Genomic DNA, 18,192 nt, shown 5'->3' on the forward strand with positions numbered 1-18,192 from the left:
CACCACAACAAAAACCAAAATGTCACACAATATGCCAAAAGAAAAAAACCCACGAGAAAAAAAAACAAAACACAAACAGTCAAAGCTTTGCTGCAGGACAGTGACAGACAGGTACTAAGATTCAACAGGTTAACACCACTACCAGGTATAGTTTGTCATTTATCAGCTGGGAGAGAAACAGCTAAGCTGTTAGGCACGTAAGGGTATCCTTCTGATAGGAATAATTAAAAACAACAACAACAACAACAACAAAAAAAAAAACCCTAAAATAAAAAGAAAGTCTGAAATACTAAGTGGTTATATTAAGACAAACATGAAAAAGTCAAGTATGCTTATGCAATTGATATAGCTGGAGGAAATGAGAAAAGCTTTTATATTACAAGAAATAGCCAGGAGGTAATTAAAATGTCCAACAGGAAATAAAGAATGTTAAAGGACTGATTTCAAATTTACTTAAGTTTAATGGGGTATCTCATAAATGAAATGGAAATTTCAGTATCTTCCTTTATTTCTTAAAAAAAATTTCATTTATATATCTATAAATATATAAACATATTTATAATATATAAATATGTATTTAAATATATAAATAACTATATATATATATATTTAAATACAATTAACTAGTAAAGTTTAGTATCAGGCATACCAAAGCAAACAGCTGGTAAAGAATATCACTCTCCAACATGATTGATCAAAGTGGTACTATTATCAGCTCAAGAAGAAAAAAGAGTGAAAGAAGTCAAATCTCTCAATCACTGTTTATACACAACAGCACAACACTGTACATATGCACCTACTGCTATCTGATACTGAGAATAAAAACAAAACAGAATATAACTCCTTAGCTAAATACCGTGCTTGAAAGCAGATAATATATATTCCAACACCTAATTTCCCTAACTTAGAATGAAAGAAAAAGGTCTTCCACCCATAAAATTTTACATACTAAACCTCTAAGATCAAATAATTCTTCATCAGAGCACTAACTTGCCTTCCAATGTGATTTTACTAAAAAGGACAGAGAAAACTTTTCAGGACATAGTGTCTGGACTGGCTACTAATGCATTAACTATCTAAATAATAAATATTAACCACCCTCTTTAGTAGTGAAAACAAAGTATTTATAAAGCGGTTTTGAAAAGCAAACCACACAAGGCTTTACTTTAATACATTTAAGGAACTAAAATCTATGTCTTCAATTATTTTCTTTCCTAGACTAGAGCCATCCTTCTGTCAACTCATCACTACAGGTGAATCAGACTAAAGATTAACTAGGGAACAATCCCTCAGACTCAGAATTCAAATTACATGCAAAAGATTTGGAATTATTTCCCCAACTGCCATTACTTCATGTAAATAATTTTCAACTACGTGCAGTGGAGCTCATGCCACAGAGTAGGAGATGGCTGAAGACTGCTCTACCAAGAATTCACCCTGGAGACTAAAACACCACCTATTATTCAAGTAATGAAATGTGTTTTAAACACATTTTGAAGTTATTCAGCATAACTTAATGAGTTCTTGATGACCTACATGATTAGACTGTTAGGTCAGCCATTACATTTGTGAATTATTGTAAAATCGTTTTTCAGAATGATGACAATGGCAGCTATACTCTTCTTGCAGAACATTTTCTCTTCACAGAAACTGAGGTCTTCTATTTGCAGTTTTCCAATTATGAAAAGAAAGCAGATCATACCTCTACTACGGACATCAAGTTTCAAGAATAGGCAATACCACCCATGTGGTATGAAAGTAGGGGGTGGAAGTGAGATGTTTCTTCATGACACTTTTGAAGAAAATGGGAAAGAAGGGCCATGTTAAAAAATTAACCTGAGTACAGCAGTACCTGTCTTATCACTGTTCCACAGAAAGGTCCCATTTCTAAGGCTCTAAAATAAAAGTTGCAACTTCATGTATTTGGAAGGTCCAGTCAAAAGATAACTTTCTATGAACAAGAGGAGTACCTTATAAAATTACACATATACTTCAAAAAAACAAAAAACAAAACAAAAACAAAAACAAAAAAAAACAAAAACAAAAAAAAAAAAACAACCAACACAAGTTAGTGGGAAAGTACCCTAGTCTATTTTGCACTAGTCACCATTGGCTATTGAGTTTTTCATTTGGAATGACAATAGTCTTAGTCCTGTGAGTAACTGTAAGCAACAGAACAAACTGTAGTCGCTGCTGGCTCATATTAAAAATAGACACATTCATTTCTTTTTTTTTTTTTTTCCCTTTTTACGAGGGGTCTTTAAGATGGTGAGGACTGTAGATATTAAAGAAAGCAGCTTTCTGTGAACTTGGATCCAATGTTAATGCCACCCACCCACCCACCCACTCACTCACTCACTCTTCTGTGCACAGTTGGCAACAGGGCATGGCCAACGTAACACTGATGTATCTTTGGCACTTAGCACTACAAAACAGAAAAATAACCAGTGGATACAGGTTACTGAAAAAACCAAACTGTTACCCCTCTTCCAATTAGGCATTTAATAGCTTCACTATTTTAGAGGCTATTTAAAAATAAACTATTGTTTAAAGAGTTCCAGTACAACCAGAAAATGGGACAGATAGGTAACTAATCAGTACGTTTTTGCTTTTAAACAAGAGTTTCAACAATATGAATTTAACTAAGATACCAGGCATCAAATAGAAATATGGACAAAAAGATAACCTGAAAGAGGGCAGGGGCCACTTGAAGCCACTTGGATTGCAAAGGCAGCTGTCCAGGGAAGAACAGAATAGCCTAAACTGTGCAATTGCCAATGGCCCATTAATGCAGAAATAGAATGGAGTAAGCTTTAGCTGCTCTACAAAGCCATGGGAAGGGTCCCTTCCTTAGTGCAACAGCTTACCTCTCCTCACCAGTTGGGATAGCTGTGGGATGGATGAGACTAGACTATGGCAACTTGGGATGTAAAAGGAAAATGCAATCCTGCCAAATTCCATATCCCATCTTCACCCTCCCAGCACCAACACAAATGAAATAAAGAAAACTGGACCCAAAACAACAAGCAAGAGTAGTCTTGGGTTTGCTAGTCTTGCACTTGTTTTGGGATATGTAATGGAATGTTATGTGTGTGGTTTTTAGTAATGGGGGTGGTAATGGTCACTAGCAGAGCAGATGGCAAAAATTGCATAGAGGATAGTATCTGAAGAGTTTATGACCACAGAAAAATGGCTGACAACTACAGACAATTTCCTCTTTGATATTCAATTATAAAATGGAAAGAGGGAAAAAGAAGCGTTGAAATTTATCTTTTAAAATCAAATTTATCTGAAAGGGATATCCCTCTTTGAGTTTAAAATAAAGAAACATCTAAACCCCAAATTACTCCTGTCTAATTCCCAATCAAGAAGACCCACCCAATTTGTTATTCTTTTCCCCACTATGCCTGGCAGAAACTGCCATGCTAGGTTAGACTTTCAGAGAAGAAGCCATCAGAGCATTTCTGTTCATCAGCCAATAAATGGATGTGGTCAAAAATAATGAGTGCCAGAGGCACCACTGCCTGCAAGAAGTACAGTTTGTTATATTGCTTACAATGCAGTATTTTATCCAGCCTCTTCCAGCCAAGGACCTGTAAACGGGAGTCTGTTCCAAAACCTTCCTCCTCTTCCAGTTGTCTGTGCAATGTATTGGCACTGTTCTGCTGGGCTGTCAAAAAAACTGGTTTAGAGATGCAGCTCTTCAGTCAGGTTTTGCGCCAGTTCTAACCATGTAAATTTCTTTTCTTTCAATAATTATAAATGGGGGTGGGGGTGGGGGTGAACAGGGCCATAGAATTCTTTGCAGTAAGAGCTTACCATAATGTCCCATGTTTAATGACTATAAGCAGGGCCTATCTAAAATTAACCTGGTGAGATCTCAGGCCCACTCCAAGTAGTAAAGTATGCACATCCCCAAACCACTCTCAGAACACAACTTGCATCAGACATCTTGTTGATCATTTCAGCAAAAAAAGAGACAAGCAAACAGGCAACTAGGACCAAAGTCCCACCTCTTTAGAATGGTTCTTCCACCCTCTGGGGAGAACCAGGATCTAAGAACAGGTATTGGAGAAGAGGACAACAGGGAAAAGGAAGACAGAAAGAGGGTAAGAAAGAGATTATATTTTGGTGCAGTCTAGGATCTCTAGTTCGTTGAGCAATCTTTCATACATTTCAACATTTCTCAGTTCATGCATAAAACCAAATGAATAGAAGCTAATGCAATGAAATACTCCAGTACTACAGGCAAAAAAAAGCAGGGGTGGGGAACCAAAAGAAGATACCTGTATTCTGAGGAAAACACAGAGCTGAGATACAAGTAGGGATGTGAGATACAATGTGAGATGTTACAGAAGCACCTTCTGGCAAAATCTAATCATGCAGGGCAGGAAACGACGTTCTAAGGAATGGACAGCTGAAGCCACTATACACTTTTGTGAAACAGAAGGATGAACCTTGAATAAATTCTCAGGCTTTGCAATATTTATTGCAATCCATGTAAAGGATGAGCAAAGAGGATGATAGCATTTTAATTTGTATGACAATTTATTTACCATCTGAAAAAACAAATACACCACTGGTGTATGTCATGCATATGTCCAAACTGTCAAATGATTAGAACTGACCTAGTGACACTGATTTAGAACTATTACTTCCCAAACCACCGGAATTTGCGTCTAATTAATGAAATTTACTTCTAAAATCACTGTGCTTTACTCTCTTTCTGAATTTTCAACAGTATAACAAATTAAGAGCTGAAATGAAGTGAACTTGAATGCAACCAGATTTTTTTTAATATCATGCCACAGGAAAGTAAAAGAAGATATAAAGCTCCATTTCTTCTTTTTCTTAATTTAAATTATTCCTTATATTAAAGGTCTGAAAATGCAATGCTAACCGATAATAGTAATATTATGATGATAATGATTAATAACAATAATAAAATAAATTGGCTTTGGAACAAATATCTAAAAATGAGAAAAAAAAATTAGCCAAAGGAACCCAAGCTATTAAAAACACAAACTTAGATGGAAAATATTATCTAGAACAAGCTTCTGCTTACTTACCGGAGAACGGGTTTGAGGTTGTGAATTCATTGTCTGAGGGGCTTGAGGGTATACCAACGTGGTTGGACCTGCATTCTGTCCAGAGGGATATGGGGTCTGTCAAAAAATGGCAGTAACAATATCATATTTTGAATATATATGGCATGGTAACTCAAATTATTAAAAAGAAATTGACAGATGTATTCATTAGTGTGGTTTCTATCTGTACCACAATATGGAGCAATTCACGATCACAGCAGCATCTGCAACAGGTTACCTAAAACCTGGTAAGGAGACATCTGCAAACCAATGACTAGGTACAATTATTTGATTACTGAAATACAAAGAGTGCTCACTATCAATTCATCTATTTCTGAAATGGACAGATCATGCCACAAACAAAATCAAACATGGCTGAAAGAAATTGTTACTGCTGTGATGAGCTTTCCAAAATACCCCACAAGCAAAGAAAACCATTGAGGAAGACATCCCAGAACAAATTAGCAGTTCACGAGGTTAACTGTTATGTTATTAGGTTATTGCTGTTCTCTTCCACTGCTTACACCTTAATCCTTTTATAGGACCTTTTTATTATTTTTACATAAAAATCTACAGAAAGTTGGAAAAAAGCGTGACTTAAGTGGTTATATTTACTAACTTACCACAAGTCTTCTGAAAAAGGAATATAAACGTTTTATTATAAACCCATGTTAAATGCTACAGACTAATATTCTACATGCTACTGACTTCAGAAAAAAACAATACGTGTAACATGTTTAAAATGAAATACTAGCAAAAGCAATGGACACAGGACCTGAATTCAAATACTAACAACTGCCACTTACTTGGGCAAGTAACTTACCTCTCCCATGAATGTAAAAAGAAATAACACACCTACCTCGTAAGGAAGTTGCTAAGATTAAATGAGGTAACGTCACTTTTACTATATGGTCATTCACGTGTTATCACCATGGTGCCAATTTTACACGTGAAATCAAGGATCAGAAAATTCTAGTGTTGGGGCGCCTGGGTGGCTTAGTTGGTTAAGCATCCAACTCTTGATTTCAATTCAGGTAATGATCCCAGGGTCATAGGATCGAGCCCCATATCATACTCTTTGCTGACAGCATGGAGCCTGTCTGGGATTCTCTCTCTCTCTCTCTCTCTCTCTCTCTCTCTCTCTCTCTCTCTGCCCCTCCCCTCTTCATATGTACTCTCTCTCAAAATAAAAGAAATAAACTCTAAAAAAAAAAAAAAAAAAAAAGAAAGAAAGAAAGGAATTTCGAGTGTGTTATCCAAGGTAAATAAGTAAATGATACCTCTAGAAAGTATTCTAACTTTGCTTTAAAAGAGAATTCTACAATTTTTGGCATCTGCTGACCTTTTAGTGAAAGTTTAGCTGGGATTAACAATTTAAAGCAACTGGCTGAAGGGCCCCTCCCTGGCTGGCTATATCAGTGGAGCATGTGTCTCTTGATCTCAGAGTCATGAGATCAAGCCCCACATTGGGGAGTAGAGATCATATAAAAAAATAAAATCTTTGAAAAGTTCATCATAACTTTCAAATAATGAAAACGCAACAACATCAGTGGGAAAAAAAACACAATTTTTTACTGGACGAAGAGGATAGTTTGCAATCTTCCAATATGGTAACCTAATTACACCCATCTCTATAACTGACATTAAGGTTCCAGATCAGGTTAATTTCCCTTTTCACTATAGTTCTATTCTACTCAATCTGGCCACAAATTGAAAATTATGACTGCGAGTATCTCACATCTATCAAATAGGTGATAATTGCATCAGATATGACCCAAGAGTTATCCATGGTTTCTCATCAAAGATAATTTTTAGCACCGTTTCAAACACTAAGTTTATATATGTACGTTTCATACTCAAACTCTGGAAGGCTGGAGTAAATTTAACGTAAAGTTAATGTAAAGTTAACGTAAAGTTAACTTACGTAAAATTTAACGTAAAGTTAAATTTGAAGTTAACTTTCTAATTCAAGTTTACAGTTTCAATTTAAGAGTGGTGAATGGATTTCTTACTAACTCTGGCTGCACTCAAATTTGAAAACTATTTCATCAGGTTCAATTACAACATTTGGATACAGTTGTAAAATACAACATCAATTTCATTCTTTATCAAATTAAAGAAAGTGACCAAGTGTTAAGAAATTCATATTCTCAGTGGTAAGGCTGATTGGTTTTAGGAAATCTTGACACTTTATTCTCAACAGTTAGTTGGTGTTGGTTGAAACATAAGCTTCACACTATCAAGATTCTAAATACAACATTGAGATGTATGACTTACAAAAACATAAAGAAATGTTCTCTCCTTCTATACTTCAAAAAGTTGGGTGAGAATTTCGTCCTCTCACAGCTAGAGTACTACAGAAAGGAAGAACAGCCCATTTTCCTTTCCACAGAGGATGCTGAAAATTTGCATCCTGGCCATTTTTGACCTTATTCAAAATTTTCACAAATATCTCCAACACTGGAGCCATCTAAGACAACACACCTACAATTAACTGAAAAAGCAGCATGTGAATTACCATTCAGGCACAAATTCTTTCATTCGTTAATAGCACCACTCCTGGCAACACAAATTGCTGGTTCCCTGTCAATCCTGGGATTGTATCATTGCTCTTAAAATCATTATTAATAAAAGAATTTCTTTTCCTTTAGCTTGAAATTGCTCTTTTAAACAGACAAACACATAATCAAGTTCTTCTTCTACTCAAATTGTATGTATGCCAAGAGCAGATTCATATTCTACAAATTTTCATGTAAATGCAAGGCACACATAACATCTGATGACAGCCACACACACAAGCGATTCCTCTTTCACTATGTCCGCCATTGTGCCGTTAGCAGTATGTGATTTTACTAGAGGCACTGATAAAGGAAGTTTGGCAATTGCTCACTTGGCTTTCTCTCAGAGGGTTATTTCACTCTTTATGCCTGGTTTTACAAATTTCCTAGGAATGATATAACTAACTCATACCTGGTGCTGCTGTGAAGGGCGCAGCTGTGAAGGCTGCTGCTGTGTTTTTTTTATCTCTTTTCTGCATTTCTAATGACACAATTCAACAAGTTTACTGATCAAGTCATTCTGGAATAACCTGTTTAATTTACTACTATACTTTCTTGAAAAATAACACAAATATTTGAATAGGAACATTCTATAAACAAGTTTCATGGTATCAAATGAAGAGAGAACTCAGGACGCATCAGTTGAATATCATTTCAGTGGTTGTCACTGGTTTTTCATCTCCTTTCTCTTGTAATACCTTCAAAGGTATCACAAAGACTTACTTCTCCAAGGATATATACATGAATAATTTATATTGAAGCTGCTATCAGTTCACTGTCCAAGTTTACTGCATTCTCATTTTCATTACTTTTATGTTTCTTCTTTTTTTATTCTTTAACGTTTTTATTTATTTACTTACTTATTTTTTGAGAGAGAGATAGAGTGAGTGGGGAAGGGGCAGAGAGAGGGAGGCACAGAATGGGAAGCAGGCTCCAGGCTCTGTGCTGTCAGCCACAGAGCCTGATGCAGGGCCCGAACTCAAGAGCCAGGAGATCATGACCTGAGCTGAAGTCAGCTGGTCATCCGACTGAGCCACCCAGGGACTCCTTCATTACCTTTATGTTTCAAAGAACACTGATCCCTTTATATTAACTTAGGGAAATAAGAACACAACAGAAACAATTAGCAAAAGATGTTAACTGACTGTTAACAGAATGCCAGTAAAGACAAGCCAATCAAAACAGTCTTTGTGCTTCAAACATAACCTTTAAGTCCATAATAACTATTTAAGAAACAGTGATGTGGATAATTAAAGACAAAAATCTGAGAGTAAATTCCATTACAAGACAGGACACACTAACACAGCATCATAGGATCAGATGTGATCATTTTTAATATATAAGTATGTAAAAAACTAACAAGGATTTTTAATTTTTGCCACATATGGCAATGAACTTAAGCCAAGAAAAAGAATTAAAACAAAACATTTATAGCTCTTACTATGTTTTAGGCACTATTCTGAGCACTTCACATATAAGTCTGAGATGAAAGGTTATTCCTCCTAAGACTCCTCCTTCACCTGAAACAAATTCTGACATAAAGCCTAATAAATTCAATACTGTGCATGTGTGTGCGTGCACATGTAAATCTGATTGAAAAAGTTGCCACAACCTTCCAAAGGGCTATTAGATAATACCAAATTTTATTTAAAATTTTCTTTAATTTTAGAGATAGAACGCAAGTGGGATAAAGGGCAGAAGGAGAGAGAGAGATGGGGAGAGAGAGAGAGAGAGGGAGGGAGACAGAGACAGCAATAGCGACAGAGACAGAGACAGAGACAGCGACAGAGAGAGAGAATACCTTAACCAGGCTCCACGTTCAGGATGGAACCCAACGCACAGCTCGATTTCAAGACTCTGGGATAATGACCTGAGCTGAAATCAAGAGTCAGATGCTCAACCAACCGAGCCACCCAAATGCCCCTGAAATTATTTTAATTTTATTCCAGTATAGCTAACACATAGTGTTATATTAGTTTTAGGTGTACAATATAGTGATTCAAGAATCCTATATATTACTCAGTGCTCATCATGATCTACTCTTCATCTTTTTCCCCCCTCTCTCACCCATCCCCCCCACCTCTGGTAACCTCTGTTCTCTACAGTAAAGAGTTGGGGATTTTTGCTTTGTCTTTTTTCTTTCTTTTTCGCTTTGTTTCTTAAATTCCACATGAATTCTTGTCTTTCTCTGACTTATTTCACTATTCATTCTGCTCTCTAACTCCACTAGTGTTGTTGCAAATGACAAGATTTCATTCTTTTTATGGCTAAATAATACTCCACTATACATATACACCACATCTTCTTTATCCATTCATCCATCAATGGACGCTTGGGGTATTTACAGAATTTGGCTATTGTAAATAATGCTGAGGGGCACCTGGGTGGCAAAGCGTCTGACTTCGGCTCAGGTCACGACCCCACAGTTCTTGAGTTTGAGCCCTGCGGCAGGCTCTGTGCTGACAGCTCCAAACCTGGAGCCTGCTTTGGATTCTGTGTCTCTCTCTGCCCCTAACCCACTCACACGGTCGCTCTCTCTCAAAAATAAACAAACATTAAAAACAGTAATGCTGCAACAAACCTAAGTGTGCCTATATATACTTTTAGAAAGAAGGAAAAAGATAATCCCAAACAGTGCAGAGCCCAATGCGGGGCTCAATCCCAGGAACCATGAGATCATGACCCAAGCTGAAATCAAAAGTCAGAGGCTTAACTGATTGAGCCACCCAGGCATCCTCTTACTACATTTTAAATAAGCTTATCCGTTTGACACACAGTTCCATTTCAAGGAAAAGATATATTCATAAGGGCAAAAAAAAGTGGGGGGGGGGGGAACATACTAAATTTCTATGTTTTTCTAAGGAATAAGTATGTTATAGTCAGTAATGAGAGAATATAAATGCAGCCTACTTATATAGTTATGTTTGATATATAAAATAGAACATGTTCATAAATGTATAAAGATAAGATGTCTTCCTAAGCAAACTTAGTTTAGCATCAGCTGCTTCTGAGGAATGGGAGTTGGAAGGAAAGTATAGGATAAAACCTGTGGTTTTATTTTATATAATTCTGTATTACCTGTTTTTCGTTTTTCAAGAATCAAAAGAATTGATTACTTTTATAATAATTACATAATGAAAATAACCTCTATCCTTCACATTCCTCTTCACATCACAGAAAAAAACAAAGCAAAGCAGAAAATACAGTAGGAATTCTGTATTTTGGAAGTTCTATATATTTTTGGAACACAAAATGTCATCTCATAAATCACAATTAAAACTAAGGCAACAATATTTATTGAAATCTAGCACAAAGGAATCACTATATATAGCTATGGGCTATGTACATAAATGAGGGTGAGGATATATTGTTGCGGGCTTTTTAACCTTCAAGAACTTCCCAATTTAACCAATAAAAGATAGAGATATAAAACAATTTATTCAGCCATAGGCTATAATCTTTTACACTCATTAAAAAAGATATAGAGCGGGGCCCCTGGGTGGCTCAGTCGGTTAAGCGGCCGACTTCAGCTCAGGTCATGATCTCGCGGTCCGTGAGTTCGAGCCCCGCGTCGGGCTCTGTGCTGAGAGCTCAGAACCTGGAGCCTGTTTCAGATTCTGTGTCTCCCTCTCTCTCTGACCCTCCCCCATTCATGCTCTGTCTCTCTGTCTCAAAAATAAATAAACGTTAAAAAAAAATAAAAAAAAAAAGATACAGAGCAGCGTTTAATGATATGGAATGAATGGTACCAAGAATGTTGAAAGTAGCACACATATGGATAGAAGGTACTGGTAGCATTTCAAATCAGTAGGAAAATGCCCAGAATTACTTAATAAATTGTGTGGGGAAAAGATGTATACCGTCAGCTCATAGCACCAAAAAAATTCCATATTAATTTAAAATGTTGGAACGTAGGGGCTCCTGGGTGGCTCGGTCAGTTGGGTCTCCGATTTCAGCTCAGGTCATGATCTCGCAGTTTGTGGGTTCAGGCCCCATGTAGGGCTCTGTCCTGACAGCTCAGAACCTGGAAACTGTTTCGGATTCTGTGTCTCCTTTTCTCTCTCTCTCTCTGCCCCTCCCCCGCTTGTGCTCGTGCTCGTTCACTCTCTCTCTCCTCTCTCAAAATTAAATAATTTTTTTAAAAATAGAAGTAAAAAATAAAATGTTGGAATGTAAAATATTAAACTATAAAAGTGCTAGAGACAAATCTTTTTGTATCATTCAGAGCTGGGAATACTTTTTAAAATCTGAATAAAAAGACTACCTACAGCTACACCAATAATTTACTTAAAACAGACAATTGTTGGGGCGCCTGAGTGGCTCAGTTGGTTAAGCGCCCAACTTCGGCTCAGGCCACAATCTCCCATCTCATGAGTTCAAGTCGCGCACCGAGCTCTGTGCTGACAGCTCAGAACCCGGAGCCTGCCTCGGATTCTGTGTGTCCCTCTCTCTCTCTCAAAAATAAATGAACACTAAAAACATTTTAATGAATAAAATAAACGTACAGCAATGCTAATTATATGCACATTGTACAGAAGATCCATAGGACTTTTTCATCTTGCAAAACTGGAACTCTATAACCACTACTTCCATTTAAGTGTTATTTATACACATTTAGTCACTTAGAATTTAAACTTAAATAGCCAGATATGACTAGTTGATACCATACTGCACAACACAGGTGTAGAAAGCTGTTAATTCCAAAATCTTACTCTTCTCATGTCTAACGTTGTATCTTTACAAACGTCCATAACTCTGTTTTCACAGAAGTGAAATAACATCCAACAAACAAGAACACAATATAAAACACTGGAAAAAGAAGAAGAGACCCATACACAGTCTTAAGCATATTACTGGTTTTCCTCAGCTAAATAAAGGCTGAAGTTCTTTGCCACAGATTCTCAGGGTGGACTGCTGATCCCTGGGCATCCCTGAGACCTTAATTAGAGGGTCCGTGAGGTAAAAACCTTTCCTCATATTAATGCTAAGGTATTATTAGCCTGTGCTAATGACACAGAAAAGCAAGGTGGGTAAAACTACTGGTGTGTTAGTAAACATCAAGGAAAATTGCAATCTTGCTCTCTTCACTCCCACATTCACTATGCACTCATTTAAAGAAATAAAGTCAGTACTTAATGTCATTTACGAGAACGAAAAAGTTATGAATTTTTATTTTCAGATTTATAAATTCACATGGAGTTTGAAAAATACAGAAAGTTTCCCTACACATGCTCTTTACCTAGTTTTCTGTAATAGCAACAAATACCTACAGTACAACAAATCTATAAAAATGGCATTGGAATAACCCGTCAACCTTCTTCATAATTCACCACTTTTTTGTACATACACATTTTTTGTATGTATTTAGTTCTTGGTAATTTTGCCACACGTATAGATTTGTGTCACCACCACTACAGACACAATACAGGAAAGTTCTTTACAAAGATCCCTCAGACTGCCCCATAGTAGCCACAGGCACATTCTTGCCTTCTTCCTTCTTCCTTCATCTCTCATGCACCTGACTCACAGTAACCACAAATCTATTCTCCATCTCTATAATCTGGTCATGTATAGATGTTAGAAAACTGGAACCATATGATAAAAAAGCTTCAGCACATGTCATTATAATACTTGGTGTGACTAAACAAGATGAGAAATAAAGCACTTCCAGAGCATACCAAAGTAAGATGGTTCTATTAAGAAACGGCACTTAACTCCACTGCTTGCGTTACAAGCTGAACTACACGCAACACCATCTTACTTGAAAGAATAAATAACAGACAAGTATGCTTGTGAAGACTTTGGTACGTGGCAGACAGTTTATTAAAAATGAACAAAACGAGTCTGTCACATCAAGGAAAATGAAAAGGATTTGTTACCAATAATAAAGTTAAAGTCAAGAAATAAAAATTAGACTACTGAAAATATGTATCTGTCACCATGAGCTTGGCGCCTCCCAACGTGTAAGACTTTATGAGGAGAATGTGATTTTTTAGACTGTCTAATACAAATTATGTGTATAACTCAGTGAAGCAATATTTTTCAAATGACCAATATGTGATGTTACAAAATCATATAATACTAAATAATTAATTCAAGTTCAAGACAGACCAGCAGGTTTTAACATACCAGAGTACCAAAAGTTCAATAATATGGATTCAGATTCAACAATGTAACTAATGTGTAAGAAATTACCATTTACTGAGTTTAACACAGCATCAAAGGATTATCACACATTTCTGAAAAAACTTGTATAAAATGTCTCCCTTTCCCAACTACACACCTGTGTAAGACTGTATTTTCTTTATACTTCAGCTAACTAATATATTGCAACAAGTAGAGCGCAGAACCACATATGAGATTCCACCTCACTTCTTTTTCTTCCTTGAAAACAATATTTTATTTTATTTTATTTTCAATATATGAAGTTTATTGTCAAACTGGTTTCCATACAACACCCAGTGCTCATCCCAAAAGGTGCCCTCCTCGATCCCCATCACCCACCCTCCCCTCCCTCCCACCCCCCATCAACCCTCAGTTTGTTCTCAGTTTTTAAGAGTCTCTTATGCTTTGGCTCTCTTCCACTCTAACCTCTTTTTTTTCTTTTTCCCTTCCCCTCCCCCATCCATGAGTTTCTGTTAAGTTTCTCAGGATCCACATAAGAGTGAAACCATATGGTATCTGTCTTTCTCTGTATGGCTTATTTCACTTAGCGTAACACTCTCCATTTCCATCCATGTTGCTACAAAGGGCCATATTTCATTCTTTCTCATTGCCACGTAGTACTCCATTGTGTATATAAACCACAATTTTTTTTATCCATTCATCAGTTGATGGACATTTAGGCTCTTTCCATAATTTGGCTACTGTTGAGAGTGCTGCTATAAACATTAGGGTACAAGTGCCCCTATGCATCGGTACTCCTGTATCCCTTGGGTAAATTCCTAGCAGTGCTATTGCTGGGTCATAGGGTAGGTCTATTTTTAATTTTTTGAGGAACCTCCACACTGTTTTCCAGAGTGGCTGCACCAATTTGCATTCCCACCAACAGTGCAAGAGGGTTCTAGTTTCTCCACATCCTCTCCAGCACCTATAGTCTCCTGATTTGTTCATTTTGGCCACTCTGACTGGTGTGAGGTGATATCTGAGTGTGGTTTTGATTTGTATTTCCCTGATGAGGAGCGACATTAAGCATCTTTTCATGTGCCTGTTGGGCATCCGGATGTCTTCCTTAGAGAAGTGTCTATTCATGTTTTCTGCCCATTTCTTCACTGGGTTATTTGTTTTTCGGGTGGAGATTCCACCTCACTTCTATTAAGCCAGGTATTACAAAGATTTGCAAAACTGTAAATAATACAACTTTTCTCATCAATATTTTTGTCTTAGAAAATATTTGCACATAAAAACATATTATTGATCTCCACAATAAGTGAACTTTATTTTTATGTTAAAGTAAATACTTTTAAACTCCTCAGTTTTAACTCCTAACATTGCAAATATTAATAGATGAAACATGAAAAAAATACTGCAAATCCCAAAGAGTTATTTAAGAGTATAAAGAGGCCCTGAACCAAAACATTTGAAAACACTGACCTAGATTAAGGCTAAAGTTATTACTTGGCAATCAAAAAGAATGAAATTTTGCCATTTGCAACTACGTGGATGGTACTAGAGGGTCTTATGCTAAGTGAAATTAGTCAGAGAAAGTCAAATATCATATGACATCACTCATATGAGGACTTTGACAGATGATAACAGATAACAGGACAGAACATATGAACACAAGGGAAGGGAAGCAAAAATAATATAAAAACAGGGAGGGGGAGAAAACATAAGAGACTCTTAAATATGGAGAATAAAAAGAGGGTTACTGGAGGGGTTGTGGGAGTGGGGACGGGCTAAATGGGTAAGGGGCACTAAGGAATCTACTACTGAAATCATTGCTGCACTATATGCTAATTGGGATGTAAATTTAAAAAATTAAATTAAATTAAAAAAAAAAAGACTAAAGTTGACAGTGGTCCTCCTCTTGCTATGAAAATATTAAACACATACTCCATTTCCCTATCCTTAAGTTTTTCCTAAAAACAAAAACAAAAAAACCAACAACAAAAAAACACTTGCCATTCCTGATGACTGCGGGACAGTTTTTTACTCTCTCATATCTCCACAAGCATTTTACTGTGAACCTAAAATAATTGATCATCCACTGTTTCCAGGCACCTTCAATCTTGTGAGAACTGTGTTCCTTGGCTCTACACAACCACACTCAAAAGGATAGGAAATGGAGTGGTGTTTTTGCCTGCCCTTTATCAAACCCCTCCCTTGGCATGGCACAGTCTGGAGGAAGCCACCCAACTGCCAGTTTCTCCCTTGGGACAGAGAGAAAGAATGGAACTTGCTCATAACGTTCTGACTTGGCTTACTTAGCGGTTGCCTACGAAACTGGTTTCTATCTCGCCATACTCAGAGCACTGATGGGAACAGTGGCATAGTGTCAATATCAGGTTGGAGTCCCGCAGAAAGCAGTCACACTAGCTGAGCTGAGAACTGCAGGGAAACTTCAGACCTGTAGGCATCGGGGGCAGGAGATACCAGGCAGAGAAGACCCTTCAGGAATTTACAACATTTAATAGTAGCCATGGATATAGTAGAACTGGAGGGAAACCACACACACAGGCCCAAGGAAGATGAATGAACAGAAAATGCCTGTGAAGATCTTTAAGGCTTCACACTGGACTGGTGAGTGACGGCCTTCCTCTGCAAGGACCCAGGCGGCAAATACTAGGAGGTGTGGCCGTTTTACAAATGTTCAATTTATAAGGCATACACATAAACAGGGGAATACTGCGCATTCAAATGAATAAATCTCTAGAAACCAACCTTAAAGAAACATAGACTTTGGAGTTACTTAAAACAGTCTTGGAAAAAAAAAAAAACAAAAAAACAAAAAAAAAACCCAAAAAAAACAAAAACAAAACCAGTCTTGAATAGGCTCAATAGAATGAAGGAAAACACAGAGACCTAAGAAAACCAGGAAAACAATACATAAACAAAATGAGAGCATCAACAAAGAGAAATTGTAAAAAAGAATCACAATCTGGGGTAGAAAAACCCAATAACTGAATTTTTAAAATTCATTAAAGGGATTCAATAGCAGACTTAAATAGGCAGAATAAAGAATCAGTGACCTTGAACAGAGGACCTTTGAAATTACTAAGTGTGGGAAGGGTGAGGGGGCAGGGAGGAGGAAGAGGAGGAGAAAAGTAAAGAGAACCTAAGGAACCTATTGAAAAAAATCAATAGGGAGAAAAGTGAAACGGGCAGAAACCATATTTGAAAAAATAATGGCTGAAAATACCCTAAATGCAAAGAAAGACAAGGACATAAAAATACAGGAAGCTCAATAAACTCCAAATGAGACACATTATATAATGAAACCGTTGAAAGAAAAAACCTACCAGATGAAAATTCTACGTCCCTCAAAAATGTCCTTCAAAAATAAGAGAAATTTACAGATGAACAAAAGCTGGGAAAGTTCATTACAAGACTTGTCCCACAAGAAATGTTAAAGGGAGTCCTTAAAGTGGAAACAAAAGAAATACTAGGCAGTAACTGGAAGCCACAGGAAAAAATAGAGTTCTCTAGTAAAGTTAAATTCACGGGCAAAAATAAATACCTATATTATTGTTCTTCTGCCTCATAACTGTATATTACTTTATAAGATTTAAAACACAAAAGCATAAAACTAATTATAAATCTGTTAATGGATACACAATATAGAAAGATGTTATCTGTGTCACCAATAACAGAAAAACGGGAGGAGGCAGAGGTGTAAAGAAGTAGAATATTTGTAATTTGTTTGTAAGTTAAGTTGTATCGGTTTAAAATAGATTGCTGTAACCTAAGATGTTACGTATAATTTCCATGGTAATCAGAGAGAAAATATCTACAGAATTTACACAAGAAGGAAATGAGAAGGGAATCAAAACATGACACTACAAAAACTCAACTAGAAAGACAGCAAGGGGAAAATGATTTGAAAAAATAATAAGAGTTATGTCATAAAGAAAATTTTAAATGGGGCGCCTGGCTGGCTCAGCTGTAGAGCATACCACTCTTGATCCCAGGGTTGTAAATTCAAGCCCCATGCTGGGTATAGAAATTACCTAAAAATATAATCTTAAAAACAAAACCAACCAACCAACCAACCAAACAAAATGGCAATGTGATTCTTCTCCTACCAGTAATTACTTTAAATATAAGTGGATTAAACTCTTCAATCAGAAGACAGGTTTGGGGGGGACCTTGGTGGCTCAGTTGGCTAACCATATTGTGGTTTGTGATTTTGAGCCCACATTGGCTCTCTGCTGTCAGCATGGAGCCGGCTTAGGATCTCTCGATCTCTCTCTGCCCCTCCTCCGTCTATAGAAGATTCCCTTTAGACCTAAGAACACATACAGATTGAAAGTGAAAAGAGGAAAAACTATTCCATGCAAGTAATAACCAAATGAGAGCAGATGTGGCTACACTAATATCATACAAAA

General features: G+C 36.7%; 1 protein-coding gene across 19 annotated transcripts in view; it reads right to left on the reverse strand.

Annotated features, from left to right (window-relative positions):
* EIF4G3 (eukaryotic translation initiation factor 4 gamma 3) overlaps positions 1–18,192 on the reverse strand; it is a 314,690-nt gene that overhangs the window by 153,771 nt on the left and 142,727 nt on the right. For 10 of the 19 annotated variants that reach the window (XM_045035239.1, XM_045035234.1, XM_045035223.1 and 7 more), the window contains 2 exons: positions 5,070–5,165; positions 3,557–3,670 (listed from right to left, as the gene is read on the reverse strand). In XM_045035239.1, coding sequence (XP_044891174.1) covers positions 3,557–3,670; positions 5,070–5,099 — 144 coding nt within the window. In that variant the 5' untranslated portion in view covers positions 5,100–5,165. The remainder of the gene's footprint in view (positions 1–3,556; positions 3,671–5,069; positions 5,166–18,192) is intronic. The other 9 variants (XM_045035237.1, XM_045035236.1, XM_045035232.1 and 6 more) reach the window with 1 other exon arrangement.

Source organism: Felis catus, chromosome C1 (genome assembly GCF_018350175.1).
Source record: "Felis catus isolate Fca126 chromosome C1, F.catus_Fca126_mat1.0, whole genome shotgun sequence".
Classification (NCBI taxonomy): Eukaryota; Metazoa; Chordata; class Mammalia; order Carnivora; family Felidae; genus Felis; species Felis catus.